A 14,025-nucleotide genomic window follows, 5' to 3' on the forward strand; every position below is an offset into this window, starting at 1 on the left:
GTAAAATGAAGCCGGCAAGACACAGCGCCGGATGCGGACGGAGGGGAGAGATTGCTAGACTCTGATAAATGCAAAAGATCAATAGTGATATTTTAAAAGATCTTACTTTCCTCTGATGCCAGTGGAATGGGACAAACTTGAGACTTTTTTTTTCAGATATAATTGTGCATGCTCACCCAGTCGTGAATATTTATCATTTCATTTACATTCTTTGATGTGTATACCAGAGTAGCAAAATGAAACCTCCATGTTCAGGTGAAGCATATCTCTAAATAGCAGATGTTGGTGACAGCGGGAAACAGCTGTTGCTTTCATATGAACGCACATGAAGCTGCCTTATACTGAATCAGACCATTGATCCATCGAGGTTTGTATTGTCTACTCAGACTGGCAGCAGCTCTCCAGGGTCTCAGTCTTTCACAACATCTACTGTTATTGTTGTTATGTACCGTCAAGTCGCCTCCAACCTATGGTGACCCTATGAATGAAAGACCTCCAAAACGTCTTATCATTAACAGACTTACTCAGACCTTGCAAACTGGAGGATGTGGCTTCATTTATTGAGTCCAGCCATCTAGTTTTAGGTCTTCCTCTTTTCCTACTGCCTTCTACTTTTCCTAGCATTATTGACTTTTCCAGAGAATCTTGTCTTCTCGTGATGTGCCCAAAGTACAATAGCCTCAGTTTTGTCGTTTTAGCTTCTAGGGATAATTCAGGCTTGATTTCATCTAGTACCCACTAGTACTAGATCTAGCACTAGAGCTTTTTAACTGGAGATGCCAAGAATTGAACTTGGATCTATTGTATGCCAAGTGGATGCTTTTCCACTGAGCCACAGCCCCTCCCAGCTTAGGATATAAAGCTATATCCTGCTTTGTAGGAAAAACTGTCCCTTGCTAGAAACAGAATACTGGGCTATCTGATCCCACAGAGGTTGCCTTTATGCTGTTGTGTGTGCTTGAGTTGAATGAATGTGGCAGACTAAATAAATGAATAGAACAAAACTAAAAGTCTTTGTTTCAGAGTTTAAATATTTAAAGAGTGGATTGAAATGGATTCAAAGCCTCAACTCTGTCAATACCTGTGTGTGTGTAAAGTGCCACCAAGTCACTCACAACTGACTGATGGCGACCCCTGCTGGGGCTTTCAAGGCAAATGAGAAGCAAAGGTGGTTTACTATTGCCTTCCTCTGCAGAGTCTTCCTTGGTCATCGCCCATTTAAGTACTGACCCTGCTTAGCTTCTGAGATCTGACGAGATCGGGCTATACCATGCCTCCTTCCCTCCTATCAATAGCTGTCATTTATCTATTAGAAAATTCATATGCCACCTGTCCAGAGACCTACATGCATTAAATGAGTGAAAGTAGCTCACCCTGCATACATCTGATTGTGGGTAAAACAGAGTTAGCCCTAGAAGTGCCCAGATTGGAACCTCATTTCAGACATGAATTCTCATTGGGGTAACCTTAGGAAAACCGTCCACTGTCAGTCTGCCTCAGCTGTCCTCCAAAATACAAGCCAATAGTATTAGCCTTCCATCCAAGGATGCTGTTACAATTGCTATGACATGTATAATGTTAACCACTTTAGGAAAAGACTGATAGCTATCAGTATTAAGAAGGGATCTTGATTCCTGGTATCTTGAAGCATCAAATCTCTGCTCCTCCAAGATGCTGAGTGGTTGGGCTCGGACCTGTCACTTCTCTCTAAGCATACCCTGCAATACAAGGGTGGTTTTGAAGATAAAACGGAGGAAGGGAAAACTGTCTGTGTAGCCCTCACCTCCTTGGAGGAAAGGTAGGATAAGAACATAAGATGAGCCCAGCTGGATCGGACCGGTGGTCCATCTAGTCTAGCATATTGTCGCATACTCCAGAGGGCTAAAAACTGGGCATCGAGTCCGAGGTCTCCTCAGTTTGGTGTAGTGGTTAAGAGTGCCGGGACTCTAATCTGGAGAACCAGTTTTGATTCCCCACTCCTTCGCTTGAAGCCAGCTGGGTGACCTTGGGCTAGTCACAGCTTCTCGGAGCTCTTTCAGCCCCACCCACCTCACAGGGTGATTGTTGTGGGGATAATAATAACACACTTTGTAAACCATTCTGAGTGGGTGTTAAGTTGCCTTGAAGGGCAGTATATAAATCGAATGTTGTTGTTGTTATTGATGATGATGATGATGTTGCTTCCTGGCGCTGCCTCTGAATGCAGAAGTTCCCTTTAGTAACATGGCTAGTAGCCATCGAAGGACTTATCCTTCATAAATCTGTCTAATCTCTTTTAAACCATCTGTGCCCGTGTACCTATCTACTAGGCAGATTTTCCAATAGTCCCACTAGCCTAGTCTTAATAGATTTCTGAAAATAGAATATTATATATCATTGTTTTACTCTATTGAGCAAATGAAAAAGCAAGAGATGGGTTTTAAGCAAACAGCACACAGTTGTCTGTGATGGACGCTTGTTTTGACCTGGTCGTCCATTGCTGATTCTTGTAGTACCTTTGGATTGTGCAAGTTCAGTGGATCCTTCAGGAACTTTAACCTTCTGCACTGGCATGTTGGACACCCCAAGAAAACATCTTGAAAGACCTAAAATTGCCCTGTAGGAGGTTTGCAGAAGGTCTTTCATAAGAGTGCTGAGTAGCAAATAAGTTATTACCCAGATTTCTTTAATTTCGGTGCGAGTAAGAAGCAGTGCAATCCTTCTTTTGCTCATCATCAGAACCGTTCTGCGAACTGCTCTATTATTAATGCACCGTTCCTCAGGGATTTTTGGCTTGAATGGATACAGTTTGCCTCATTAAAAATCCCCCCCAAGAAAATTTGTGAGTCATTCTTTTAACTTCCATTCACTGCCATTCTTTTTACTTCCCTCAGTATTCTTCTTGAATTTTACTTTAGCCAAAATCCAGTTGCACTTTTTTTAGGCCTAGATATCACCAAGGTGGTAAACCCGTGTTTGTACTACACCGCATCAAACACCAGGAGCAGGGCTTGGATGGCTGAATAGTCCTCCATTTTTTTAAAAAAATTACGTCATTTATAGTCCGCCTTTCTCACTGAGACTCAAGGCGGATTACACAGTATGAGCTTAGTACAATCAGTATATCAAGTACATTTCCATACAGTATATCAAGTACATTTAGATTAGGGCCAAGATTGTTTCCTCAGAAAACTAACTTTTTTCCTATCTGGTATTTATTAAGGTTCTATTTTAAAAGTATTTTATTTTTGTTATTTTAATAACTGTATTTTATGCTTGTATGATAAATTTCTATTTTTACTGTTCTTAACTCTGACGGCCTTTGGTCATATACAATTAAACCTACTACTGCTGCTGCTATTGAAGTACATTTCTATACAGTGTCAAGGACATTTCCACAAAAAACCCTCCACATAGAAAACTAGGTATGGGGGGGGGGGGATTCTAGTTTAACCTTTTCTCCTTTTCATGCTGTTTTTCTGTATGTGGGTCTGAGGATTTTTCCCCCCTCATGCAAAGCATTCCATTTTAGGATCCTTCCCCTTTAGTCAAAGCGTAACTGAAACGCCGTTTATCACCTCAGTGAAGGCCAAACTAGACAAGACATGGAGGAGCCGTTACTGGCTTGCTCATATGTTCTCCCCCCCACACCTTAAAAGCAGGTGTAGAAAGAGATGAAATAAGGAGATGACATATGAAAAAGGGGAGAAGATGGATGAGGGAAAGGAGCATTAACTCTTCTGTAGGAACATAAGAAGAGCCTTGCCGGATTAGATCGGTGGTCCATCGAGCCTCAACAAGTGACCAGCCCCCAGATGCCATTTTCCTGAACAAAATTGCCCGCACCCCAGCTCCTACTTGTTCTGTTGGGGAAAACGGAAAGACATTTATCTGTATGTCTGTTCTGATGGGTCAAATAGCAGCTTGGAGGGAGGGGGCATTTAAATCAGGAAAATGGGGCAGAAAAGAGGTGTAAGCCTCACCCCCCTCACTGCAACAGCCTCTATCCACCCCACCCTGTTCCCATAGCTGCAACATTTTATGCTCTGGCCCACACTTGCTATCTGTTCTGAGTCTTCATTATCCTTGCATTGTCAGTATGCCAGAAATGATATAATTTTGCATTGACCTCCATGTGTGTACCTTTTTTAAAAATTGTGAGAAATAACCGTTCAACTTTTGTAATTTCTTGTTTTTAGAGATTTGGGAACCAGGCGGTTCCAGATTATGCTGCTGAGATCATTACTTATGGTAAGGATTATAGTATGGAAGAAACACATGGAGATTTTCCTGAGGGAGGAGTGCATTTTCATTTAACAGATAGAACAGGAAATGTGTTACAGTTTAAGCAAAAGTTGCATTCTCCATTGGTCAGTTTCCAGTGATGCTGCCTGTCCCCCATCCTTAGTGGAGCAGTAGCAGGAAAATGAGAGGAGAAAGCAGAACAGGGAAGTCACTTCCTGTTTGAGAACAGGAAGGGACTCCATGATTTTCTAGGAATTTCAAACAAAATCTCTCTGGTAAATCCATAGAGATTTTTGAAACTGCTAGAGTATCATGATGTTACTTCCTGTTTCAAAATAGCAAGTGACTTCCAAGAAGTCTCTCCTCCCCCCTTCCAAACTCTTCCTGGGATTGCCAGCCAAGGGCTGTTACCTCTATCTGTTGGTCTAAATGTAGCTCAAAAATAGTTGGTTCCCTAATCTTTGAAGTAAGAATCCGCTGCAGGGCAATACAGTAAGGAAGCTGCAGCACATTAGAAAATTGTTGCTTCTTTAATAACTGAAAGCCAGTTTTATGTAGTGGTTAAGAGTGGCAGAAATCTAATCTGGAGAGCCAGATTTGATTCCCCACTATCTGTACTCCTATTCCCCACTATCCACTCCTCCAGTTGAAGCCAGATGGGTAACCTTGGGCTAGTCAGGGCTCTCTGGAGCTCTCTCAGCCCCACTCACCTCACAGGGTGTTTTGTTGTGGGGATAATAATAACATACTTTGTAAACTGCTCTGAGTGGGTGTTAAGTCATCCTGAAGGGCAGTATATAAATCGAATGTTGTTGTTGTTGTTCTATGGCTCTGCATCAAACATTCAGGGAATGACTTTCTGGCAGGAACCACCCACTTCTGCCTTTGGGGCCATCAGGCGTGTTGGATTAAATTATGTGCTTACCAATAACCATCAGGAGGTTGTAACAGAGGCAGGTTACCCTCTTAATGCTGGGAAAGCGTACAGCTGCTGATTGGCTAGCTGTGCCTGCTGATGTCACCAGCTCACACCCTTCCTGGGGCTGCTAGCCAATCAGCAACCATGGAATTTGCAAGGTTGCTGACTACACCACTTTCTGCCCCCACTGTTGCTTTCAGACAGTTACATATAAGGATGGACATCCTTCTCCCCCCTCGCTTGTCCTGCAGCAGTGGGGGGTTCCCATAACAAAACTTGTGTCTTTGTTAGCTGGGCTTGTAACCATTGCCAGAGGCCAGTAACTCCTCCAGAACTGTTTATACGGCTGGATTAGCACTTGCGCTATTTCAGAGAACTGTTGATTTGTTTCTGTGCATCTGTAGTAGGGTGCTTGGTTGCAGGATGCGGCTGAAAGGTTTCTGTTGTTGCTGTAGACCTTTTTTTGATGCCCACCAGGTGACTACTGGATACAGTGCTAAGACCATTTCTGCCGCTCTCCCTGCTCCTTTTCTGGATCCTTTGCTGTCTCCTTCGCTCATGGATGACTCTGAACTACGCCAACTCGTCCTAGAAATCCTACATAACCTTATTGATCGGCACGACAACAGAGCAAAGCTGCGTGGGATCAGGTTAACTACTAAGTTTAATGGCGCTTCAGATGACCTCTTCCTAATACAATAGCCATTTCACTTCAAATCTTCATATCACAGGAGTCTCTAAAACAGTTGACAGTAAATGTTACAGATGTAATAGAGAGCCAGTGTTGGGTTGAGTGTCAGACTAGAATTTCAGAGCCAAGCTACAAGAGATGAATTACACAAGGAGGAGCATGTGAAGGGAGTCACAATGTTAGCTGGGAAACTGAGTTTTAAAAGAGATCGGAAGGCTTTGTCAATTTCCCCTCTCCACAGAGTCAGCAAAGATCCCTCCTCAGAGGGTTTGCTAATTTCCTCTTTGCCTCCCAAAGGCTTTGTCAGTTTCACCTCCCCTTCTAGGAGGCAAAGAGGAAATTACCTATAGAATGCCCAAGTAGGAGCCTCAGCCCATCATATTGTGGGTTTTGACATCTTCCTGCTTCCCTTTTGCCTTTCTCATCTTCTCTCTCTTGGGTAAGGAAAGAAAGAAATAAAAGGCTGACTTTAGGGGAGTCGGGCGTTGATCTCTAGGTGCAGGCTAAAATAGATGCATATTTGAGACCTCTCTGACTTGGCTAACATTATGGCCCAGATGGGCACAGCGTGAATTAATTTTCTGTGTGTCTGTCAAATAACTGCCAATTATTTCTGTCTGTTTCTTGCTAAGCTCCAATGCTGTTGTAGGGTCTGCGACACTGATCTTTCTCTTTTGCTTCTATTTGAGAATTAGATGCTGTGGGTTTTTGCTTCAGAGCTATAGAATGAGTTTAAATAGTAAAGATGAACAACTGACCTTGCATAAGGAAAAATGTACTGGAAAAAATGAATAAAGTAAAGCAGTTTAATAAACTATTTTTTTTAAAAAAGTAATTCCTAATAACTTTTCCGTAGTTTGCTACATTTTATTGGGTCAAGGAAATGAGTAAAATTACAAGAAGGTAACAGCCAAAAGTGCTGGAAGATTTCATCTTCCAGCTGCCTTGCCCTTAATGCTAAGCAACTCCTTCAAATTGCTCCTGGTTTAATTAAGCTTGTAATTATATTTTTGTTTTGTCCAAAACAGTTTTGTGCATAACATCAAATGAATATTCTTGTACCGAGTTGTAATTACCTACAATTCCCTCTGTTTAAAATAGAAATTTTCTGCTGTCATTGTTCAACGTGGGTGTAATTAAAATGGAAATCGCTTCCAGAATGCCTGAATAGATTATGCGCATTTCACAGTGTGCTTCCCACTCCTGTGAAGTTGCTGGTTTACAAATTATCGTTATTAAAGTTGAGGGTTTTTTAAAATAAATTAACAGACCGTTTTGTTTTTGCCCAGAATAATACCTGATGTTTCGGATCTGAAGATAAAGCGAGACAAAATTTCAAGGCAGGATGTGAGCTTCATGAAAAAGGTAATAGCACTATGTATAGGCATGTGTAGAAATGTTAAGTGGGATATTAGGGGCAACCAAACTGAGAGCCAGTTTGGTGTAGTGGTTAAGAGCACGTGACTCTAATCTGGAGAGCTGAGTTTGATTCCCCATTCCTCCACTTCAAGCCAGCTGGGTGACCGTGGGCTAGTCACAGCTCTCTGGAGCTCTCTCAGCTCCACTCACCTCACAGGGTGTTTTGTTGTGGGGATAATAATAACGTACCTTTTAACCGCTGTGAGTGGGCATTAAGTTGTCCTGAAGGGTGGTATCTAAATCAAATGTTGTTATTATTATTATTAACGATCCTAACACTTTCCCTTAGTTTCTTTAAATACCTGTGCCAAGATCTCGGTGGCTCACACACCAAGACTTTTCTGGCCTTTTTTTTCTACTAGTCTTTAAGTTCTGGATGATCAGGGGACCCTTCAGAATGGCATATAATGCAGCAGGAAAGGCTGCTGCTCTCCCTCCCCGAAAGCTCTTTGTGAGGATGCAGAATTGCTTTGGGACACATGCCAGGGGTATTTTCAGCATTTGGATTTTAGGCTGCAATTCACAACCCTGCTTTGCTGCTGTCCTGTTCTTCAAATACCTTGAAGTAGTTGGTGTCAGGTAATAGTTTTAAAAACAGCAGAAGTACGCTGAGGTTAATTGTAATGAAAGACAAAAGAAGGGTCATGCGGCATTTTGCCCCCTTTATGTGACCTATATATCGCTGCCTCCGTGATTTCCTTAGTGTTCCCTTAGATTTCCACTGCCCTCAAAAGTTCTCTCTGACTTACAGGAAGGCTTGGATATAAATGGTAAAATGACAAAATAGTCACCATTTTGAGGTGGCTCTGAGGTAAAAAAGGGAGACTTTATTCTAGGTGGAAAATGTTTTACTTAACCAGAAATAGAGTTTCTTTATAAGTGCATATCCATAATGGTTTCAGAGTAATTCATAAATGTATTAGATTCAAAATAAATCATAAGCATAATGTTTTCAAAATAGGTACAAATCTTCAATTGTCTATACACAGACTCAGTCACAATGACTAATTTTCCTCACAGTTGCCAATAGGCTAAAAATGGAGTACCGAATCAGATTCAAGGTTTTGGTATTAACCTATAAAGCCCTATGCAGACTGGGACCAGTGTATCTGCGGGTCTGCCTCTCCCTATATGAGCCCCGGAGGATGCTTCAATCCAGCGATAAACAGCTGTTAATGACCCCTGGCCCCAGGGAGGCCCGCCTAGCGTTGACCAGAGCCAGGGCCTTCTCAGTCCTGGCTCCAATCTGGTGGAACGCTCTGTCTAAAGAGATTATGGCCCAGCCAGATTTTTTATCTTTCTGCTGGGCCTGCAAAACGGAGCTGTTCCGCTAGGCATATGGTTGCCTCTGGCTAAGGCCTCCCTGCAAGCCAAATAGAGGAAAATGTGCCCTCCCTACCAAATATATCTACCACCCAGCCGTCTGTTAAACATTTGTAGAGATGATTAGGTGGTGGATTTTCTTGAGAAGTGCTGCTATACTGTTTTAAATATTTATGTGGTTTTATCTGTATTTTAAAGTATATATAGTTTAATGTATTTATTTATTTATTTATTATTTTGTCGTATTTATATTCCGCCCTCCCCGCAAGCAGGCTCAGGGTGGATAACAACATTAAAACATTTAAAACATTTCATTAAATGTATTATATTGTATGTAATCCAACCTGAGCCTGCTGTTGCGGGGAGGGCGGAATATAAATTGAATTAAATTTTAAAAAAATTAAATAAAATATCCCCGAAAGAGAAGAACTTGGAGTTTTCTGAGTTCCCAGAAGTTCTCTTGTTATGTAAGCCAATTCCATCCATGAAGTAAACATACAGACTTCTTCCTGTGGCATTTCACCCACAGAATAACTCTCTCTTCTCACCCACACAGACACAGGCCGTTCCCACACGGCTTACCTGAAACCGGAACACTGCGCAGCATGCCGAAAAAAATGCAGAAGATCATGTTTTCTCTCACGAGTTTTGCACGATGTTGCACAACATTGCGCAAAACTCGCGAGAGAAAACACGATCTTCCGCGTTTTTTTCGGCATGCTGCGCAGCATTCCAGGTTCAGGTAAGCCGGATGGACACGGCCACAGACTGACTCAGGCTTCCGCATAGACTGACTGACTGAACTACGCTGAACCACTTTCCCTCAGCACTCTGACTAAAAACTGCAGTTCCAACCAGCCCCCCTTCTTCTTGTTTTTGGGGGCCTGCATTTTTTTTAACCACAGTAACAAATATTCAAATATCCCACAATAACCAGCAGAATTAAAACACAAACTATTTACGTTAATTCCAGATGGGTCGCAGTCTGTAGCAGTAAAAAAAACCAGGAATCTAGTGGCACCTTAAAAACTATTATTGTTGTTGTTAATAAAAATAATAATAGAAAAAAAGAGATGATAATTCTACAATAAGCTTTCAAGAGACAGAGCTCACCTCAGCAGATGCATGAAGTGTATCTCCGTAGCAGATATATATTTACACCTAATGATACAAACAGTAGAAAGGCAGGAGCGGGGAGATTGTAAACTTCACTATAAATATATTTGCTGTGCAGTTCATACATTTGATGAGGTGACTTCTAACTCATGAACGCTTATGCTGGAATAATTTTATTTAGCCTTTTATCTATTGTAGATGTACATTTCATTCATCTGATGAGGTGAACTGTGACTTACAAAAGTTTGTGGCGAAATAGATTTTGTTAGTCTTGAAAGTGCTGTTTGACTCCCGATTTTAAAAGACAGAATGTATTTTATACCTTTCGTAAAATATAGTCTCTGTAATGGTTAAAATGCCCTAACCAGGATAGCCCAGGTAAGCATGACCTTGTCAGATCTCAGAAGCTAAGCAGGGTCGGCCTTGGTTAGTAATCGGATGGGAGACCTCCAACAAAGACCAGAATTGCAGAGGCAGGCAAGGGCAAACCACCTCTGTTAGTCTCTTACCATGAAAACTCCACCAGGGGTCGCCATATGTCAGCTATGACTTGAGGGCACTCTCCACCACCTCCAACAATAAAAATATTTCCTATTCGTTCCCCAGTGGTTCCAGTAACCTGCTTCAGTGTAAATCTACTTGTCTTCTATTTTAAAATGGTCCATAACTTTGAGATACATCTGCTTTCTGCTCTTTTTAGCATGGACAGCAACTGTACAGACATGTCTACCTAGGCTGCAAAGAGGAAGACAATGTCCAAAAGAACTTTGAACTTCTGTACACGACTCTGGCCCTCATTACCATTGAATTAGCCAATGAAGACGTAGTAATTGACCTCATCAGAGTGGCCATAGCATTGCAGGTAAAGTTTAGAAGGTCGTCTAGATGAGTTTGTGAATAGAATCCTTGCTGCAAACTTTCTCTGGCCATCAGTTTGCTAGAACTGTGTGCATGACCCGCATCCAAAAGTTTACTGCCCATGCTCCGGTTTCAATACCTGGTGCATAATTTTGCATCTTGAGGACCTTGCCTTTATTTTATTTTATTTTTTCATTTTTTAAATAAAAAGTTTTCCCTGCTTTGTTCAGTCAAGGTGGCTTATATCAAATCACAGTTAAAACCCACTTTTGAAATAGAACTATAAAACTATGTAAGCTAAAAACATCAGGATTATCCTGCCAATGCACAACGATCCGCCACTAAAAAGCAAATGGTGCTAGTCTAGAAGTGCCCTGCAAAATGTCTCAGTCCTGCATCTTTCTGTTACCACCTGCGATAGCTCATTTCATAATACCAATGCCACCATGGAGAAAGCATGGGGCTTTATTGAAGAAAATCTACGTTTGGTGCATGAAGAGAATCACTCAAAACAAAACTGAGAGGATCTAAGCTTGGCACATGCCCTGAACAGGATGGCCCATGCTAGCCCAATCTCGTCAGATCTGGGAAGCTAAGCAGAATGAACACTGCTTAGTTCTTGGATGGGTGACCCACCAAGGAAGTCCACACATGGGTCCTTCGTTCCTTCTTCAAGTTTCTAAGGCCTACTTGGTACCACTTACCACATTCCAGGGGGTGACCTGGTATCTGGCAAGAGTACTTGCTACAAGTATTGAACACTGATCCTTCAGAGCTTCTTTCCATTGGTAAAAAGGTTGAAAACTTAGCCTTGTCCATGCCCTAGCAGGAAACATTTGGAAGCTAAACTTCCATATCTTGCAAGCCCTTCATAAATCTGTGCATTTGCTGAGCAATGATGAGTGTCAGGAGGATCTTAAACAAATGACTTGGTGGTCTTTTTATTTTTCATTGAAGGATGTTGCGATCCTTAATGAAGACAACTTGCCAATGTTCCATCGTTGTAGTGTTATGGCGGTGGTCGCTGCGTACCTCAACTTCCTGAGCCAAATGATCGCCGTTCCTGCTTTCTGCCAGCATGTTAGTAAGGTACTGCGGCCTCTTCAGCATCTTGCATGAGCAAGGGCAGTCCTGCCACTGTATTAGCTTTGCAAACTCCAAAGCTAATTTTCAGGGTGCGTGCGTGGGTTGCAGTGACCAAAGTTTTGGAAGGGAGATAATTTGGGGGGAAATCATAAACAGCTTTGCACTTCCTAAATTGCCATGGAGTCTGGAGTAGGTTTGTGTAATCACTGAATCTGAGCAGAATGGTAAGTCTTGAATTTTTCAGGTTGGACTTTTCAGTGTTTTTTTAATGCCCATGTGTGCTTCAGTAATGCAAATGAGCAGAACAAACCAAAAGCTGCAATTCTAGAATGTATTTTAGACGTTCTAGTTACACTGGGATAAGTGAAATGCAGTGCAAAGAGAAATTCTGGGCCATTATAGGGATGCTATTGGGGAAATTTGCTCAGCCCTTCTGATCATGAATCAAAGGTAAGAGAAAGTCGCCCTTGACTGCATATTTGTACATTTGTGAATCAATGGAGAATTCTGACACAGGACACAAATCAAGAACACCGTCATGTGTTTTTCTGTTTGCTCTGTAGGTCATTGAAACCAGAAATGTAGAAGCACCATATTTTTTACCAGAAACCATTTTCAGAGAAAAGTGCAGGTATGCAATTTCTTTAAATGAGTATGTTAAGCATTTCCTTCCTGCTAGCGTGTGCTCATAAACAGACAAGTGATGTTTGGATAACAGATTTGCTTGACATGCAAATCAAATGGTTTGGATCCAGGGACCCATAATCCAAAAGAGTTCACAGAACAGATCTGTTCCCCTTCCCTCACCCCTGCACCCACAAGCTGCTCCTGAAGGTTGATGGACCCTTCGGAACCAAGTTGGGCACACTTCAGAAACTGCAGTTCAAGGTAGAATTAACAGAAGTCACCCGTTCTATCTGTTATTGAGCAGTAAAAGGGCATGTGACGAAATAGCCCTGTGATGCTCTTTGATGCCCTTCGACTAGGGCTGCATGTGCGCTACACTGGCTGTCTTAGCGTGTGTCTACCCTACACTGACAGGTGCAGGTAACCCGTCGAACCCCATTCGTGATGGCAATTGAGGATTGCAATTATTTCCCATGAACGAGGAATTCCCAGTAAGTGCAGGTCATAAGCTCGTGTTGATTATATAACCTACCCTTTGTACACCTGCTCGTCGCTACTACCGACTGGATGTTTTAGTGAGGTCTAGAAGGTCTTCAGAGAATGGAGCAGGAGCTCGCCCAAGGGTGAGGGGACATTTCTGCCAATTCCTCCTTCTGGCTATAGTCCCCCTGTGCCATTTCCCACTCTGTTCCTGAGGGCATCATGACCTTCTTCAGGACCTTGGGAGGAAGGAAAAATCTTGCCACTAATTCCTCGTGATTCATCTGATCCAACTCAATGTAAACTTCAAGCACACACACACCCATATATACGTACATAGGACATAAATAACAGAGCTGATTGAACTCTAAAGAACAATGTGCTCATTCTATTTTAGACTGTTATTTAACTTTTAGTAGATAATAATAATAATAATAACATTCAATTTATATACCGCTCTTTAGGACAACTTTACACCCACTCAGAGTGGTTTACAAGTTTATTATTATTATCCTCATGACAATCACCCTGTGAGGTGGGTGGGGCTGAGAGAGCTAGAAGCTGTGACGGACCGAAGGTCACCCAGCTGGCTTCAAGTGAAGGAGTGGGGAATTAAACCCAGTTCTCCAGATTAGAGTCCCACGCTCTTAACCACTACACCAAACTGGCTCTCCAAGCTGGGAAACAAAAAAGAACCTTTAAAAAAATCTCTATCTATCTATCTATCTATCTATCTATCTATCTATCTATCTATCTATCTATCTATCTATCTATCTATCTATCTATCTATCTATCTATCTATCTATCTATCTATCTATCTGGTACATTTATTATTATTCAAATTTCACACAAGATCACATGTTATCATTGATTGGCCTTGCTGAGCTGATACAAGTTTCCACAAGAAACCTAAGTATCATCCAGGTATCAGTGTATTATCATTATTATCATCATCATCATCATCATCATCAATATTGATATTAATAATAAAACAACAACAACAATAATTCTATTTCTAGCCCGCCCTCCCCACAAGCGGGCTCGTATGATGCATATGGTAGGATTTACTTATTTATACACTGATCAGGAATTATTCATTGCTAATTAATTAATAATGGATAAATATGTCTTTCAGCCTCCCAAAGTCCTTGGAGAAAGAAGAAACAAACTTGTTTTTCCTGACCAACCAGATGGCTGAATCACTGGGTGGCAGTGGCTACTGTGTGGAGAGACTCTCAGTGCCGTATGTGCCCCTTGTGACAGGTGAATATTTGACCCTTCT

At 41.8% G+C, this 14,025-nt stretch overlaps 1 protein-coding gene across 2 annotated transcripts in view; it reads left to right on the forward strand.

Annotated features, from left to right (window-relative positions):
- EFR3A (EFR3 homolog A) overlaps positions 1-14,025 on the forward strand; it is a 98,499-nt gene that overhangs the window by 68,016 nt on the left and 16,458 nt on the right. For both annotated transcript variants that reach the window (XM_054985562.1, XM_054985563.1), the window contains 7 exons: positions 4,179-4,230; positions 5,621-5,793; positions 7,124-7,199; positions 10,393-10,554; positions 11,508-11,639; positions 12,200-12,267; positions 13,879-14,006. In XM_054985562.1, the coding sequence (XP_054841537.1) occupies positions 4,179-4,230; positions 5,621-5,793; positions 7,124-7,199; positions 10,393-10,554; positions 11,508-11,639; positions 12,200-12,267; positions 13,879-14,006 (791 nt within the window). The remainder of the gene's footprint in view (positions 1-4,178; positions 4,231-5,620; positions 5,794-7,123; positions 7,200-10,392; positions 10,555-11,507; positions 11,640-12,199; positions 12,268-13,878; positions 14,007-14,025) is intronic.

The sequence above is a fragment of the Eublepharis macularius genome, chromosome 7 (assembly GCF_028583425.1).
Source record: "Eublepharis macularius isolate TG4126 chromosome 7, MPM_Emac_v1.0, whole genome shotgun sequence".
Lineage (NCBI taxonomy): Eukaryota > Metazoa > Chordata > Lepidosauria > Squamata > Eublepharidae > Eublepharis > Eublepharis macularius.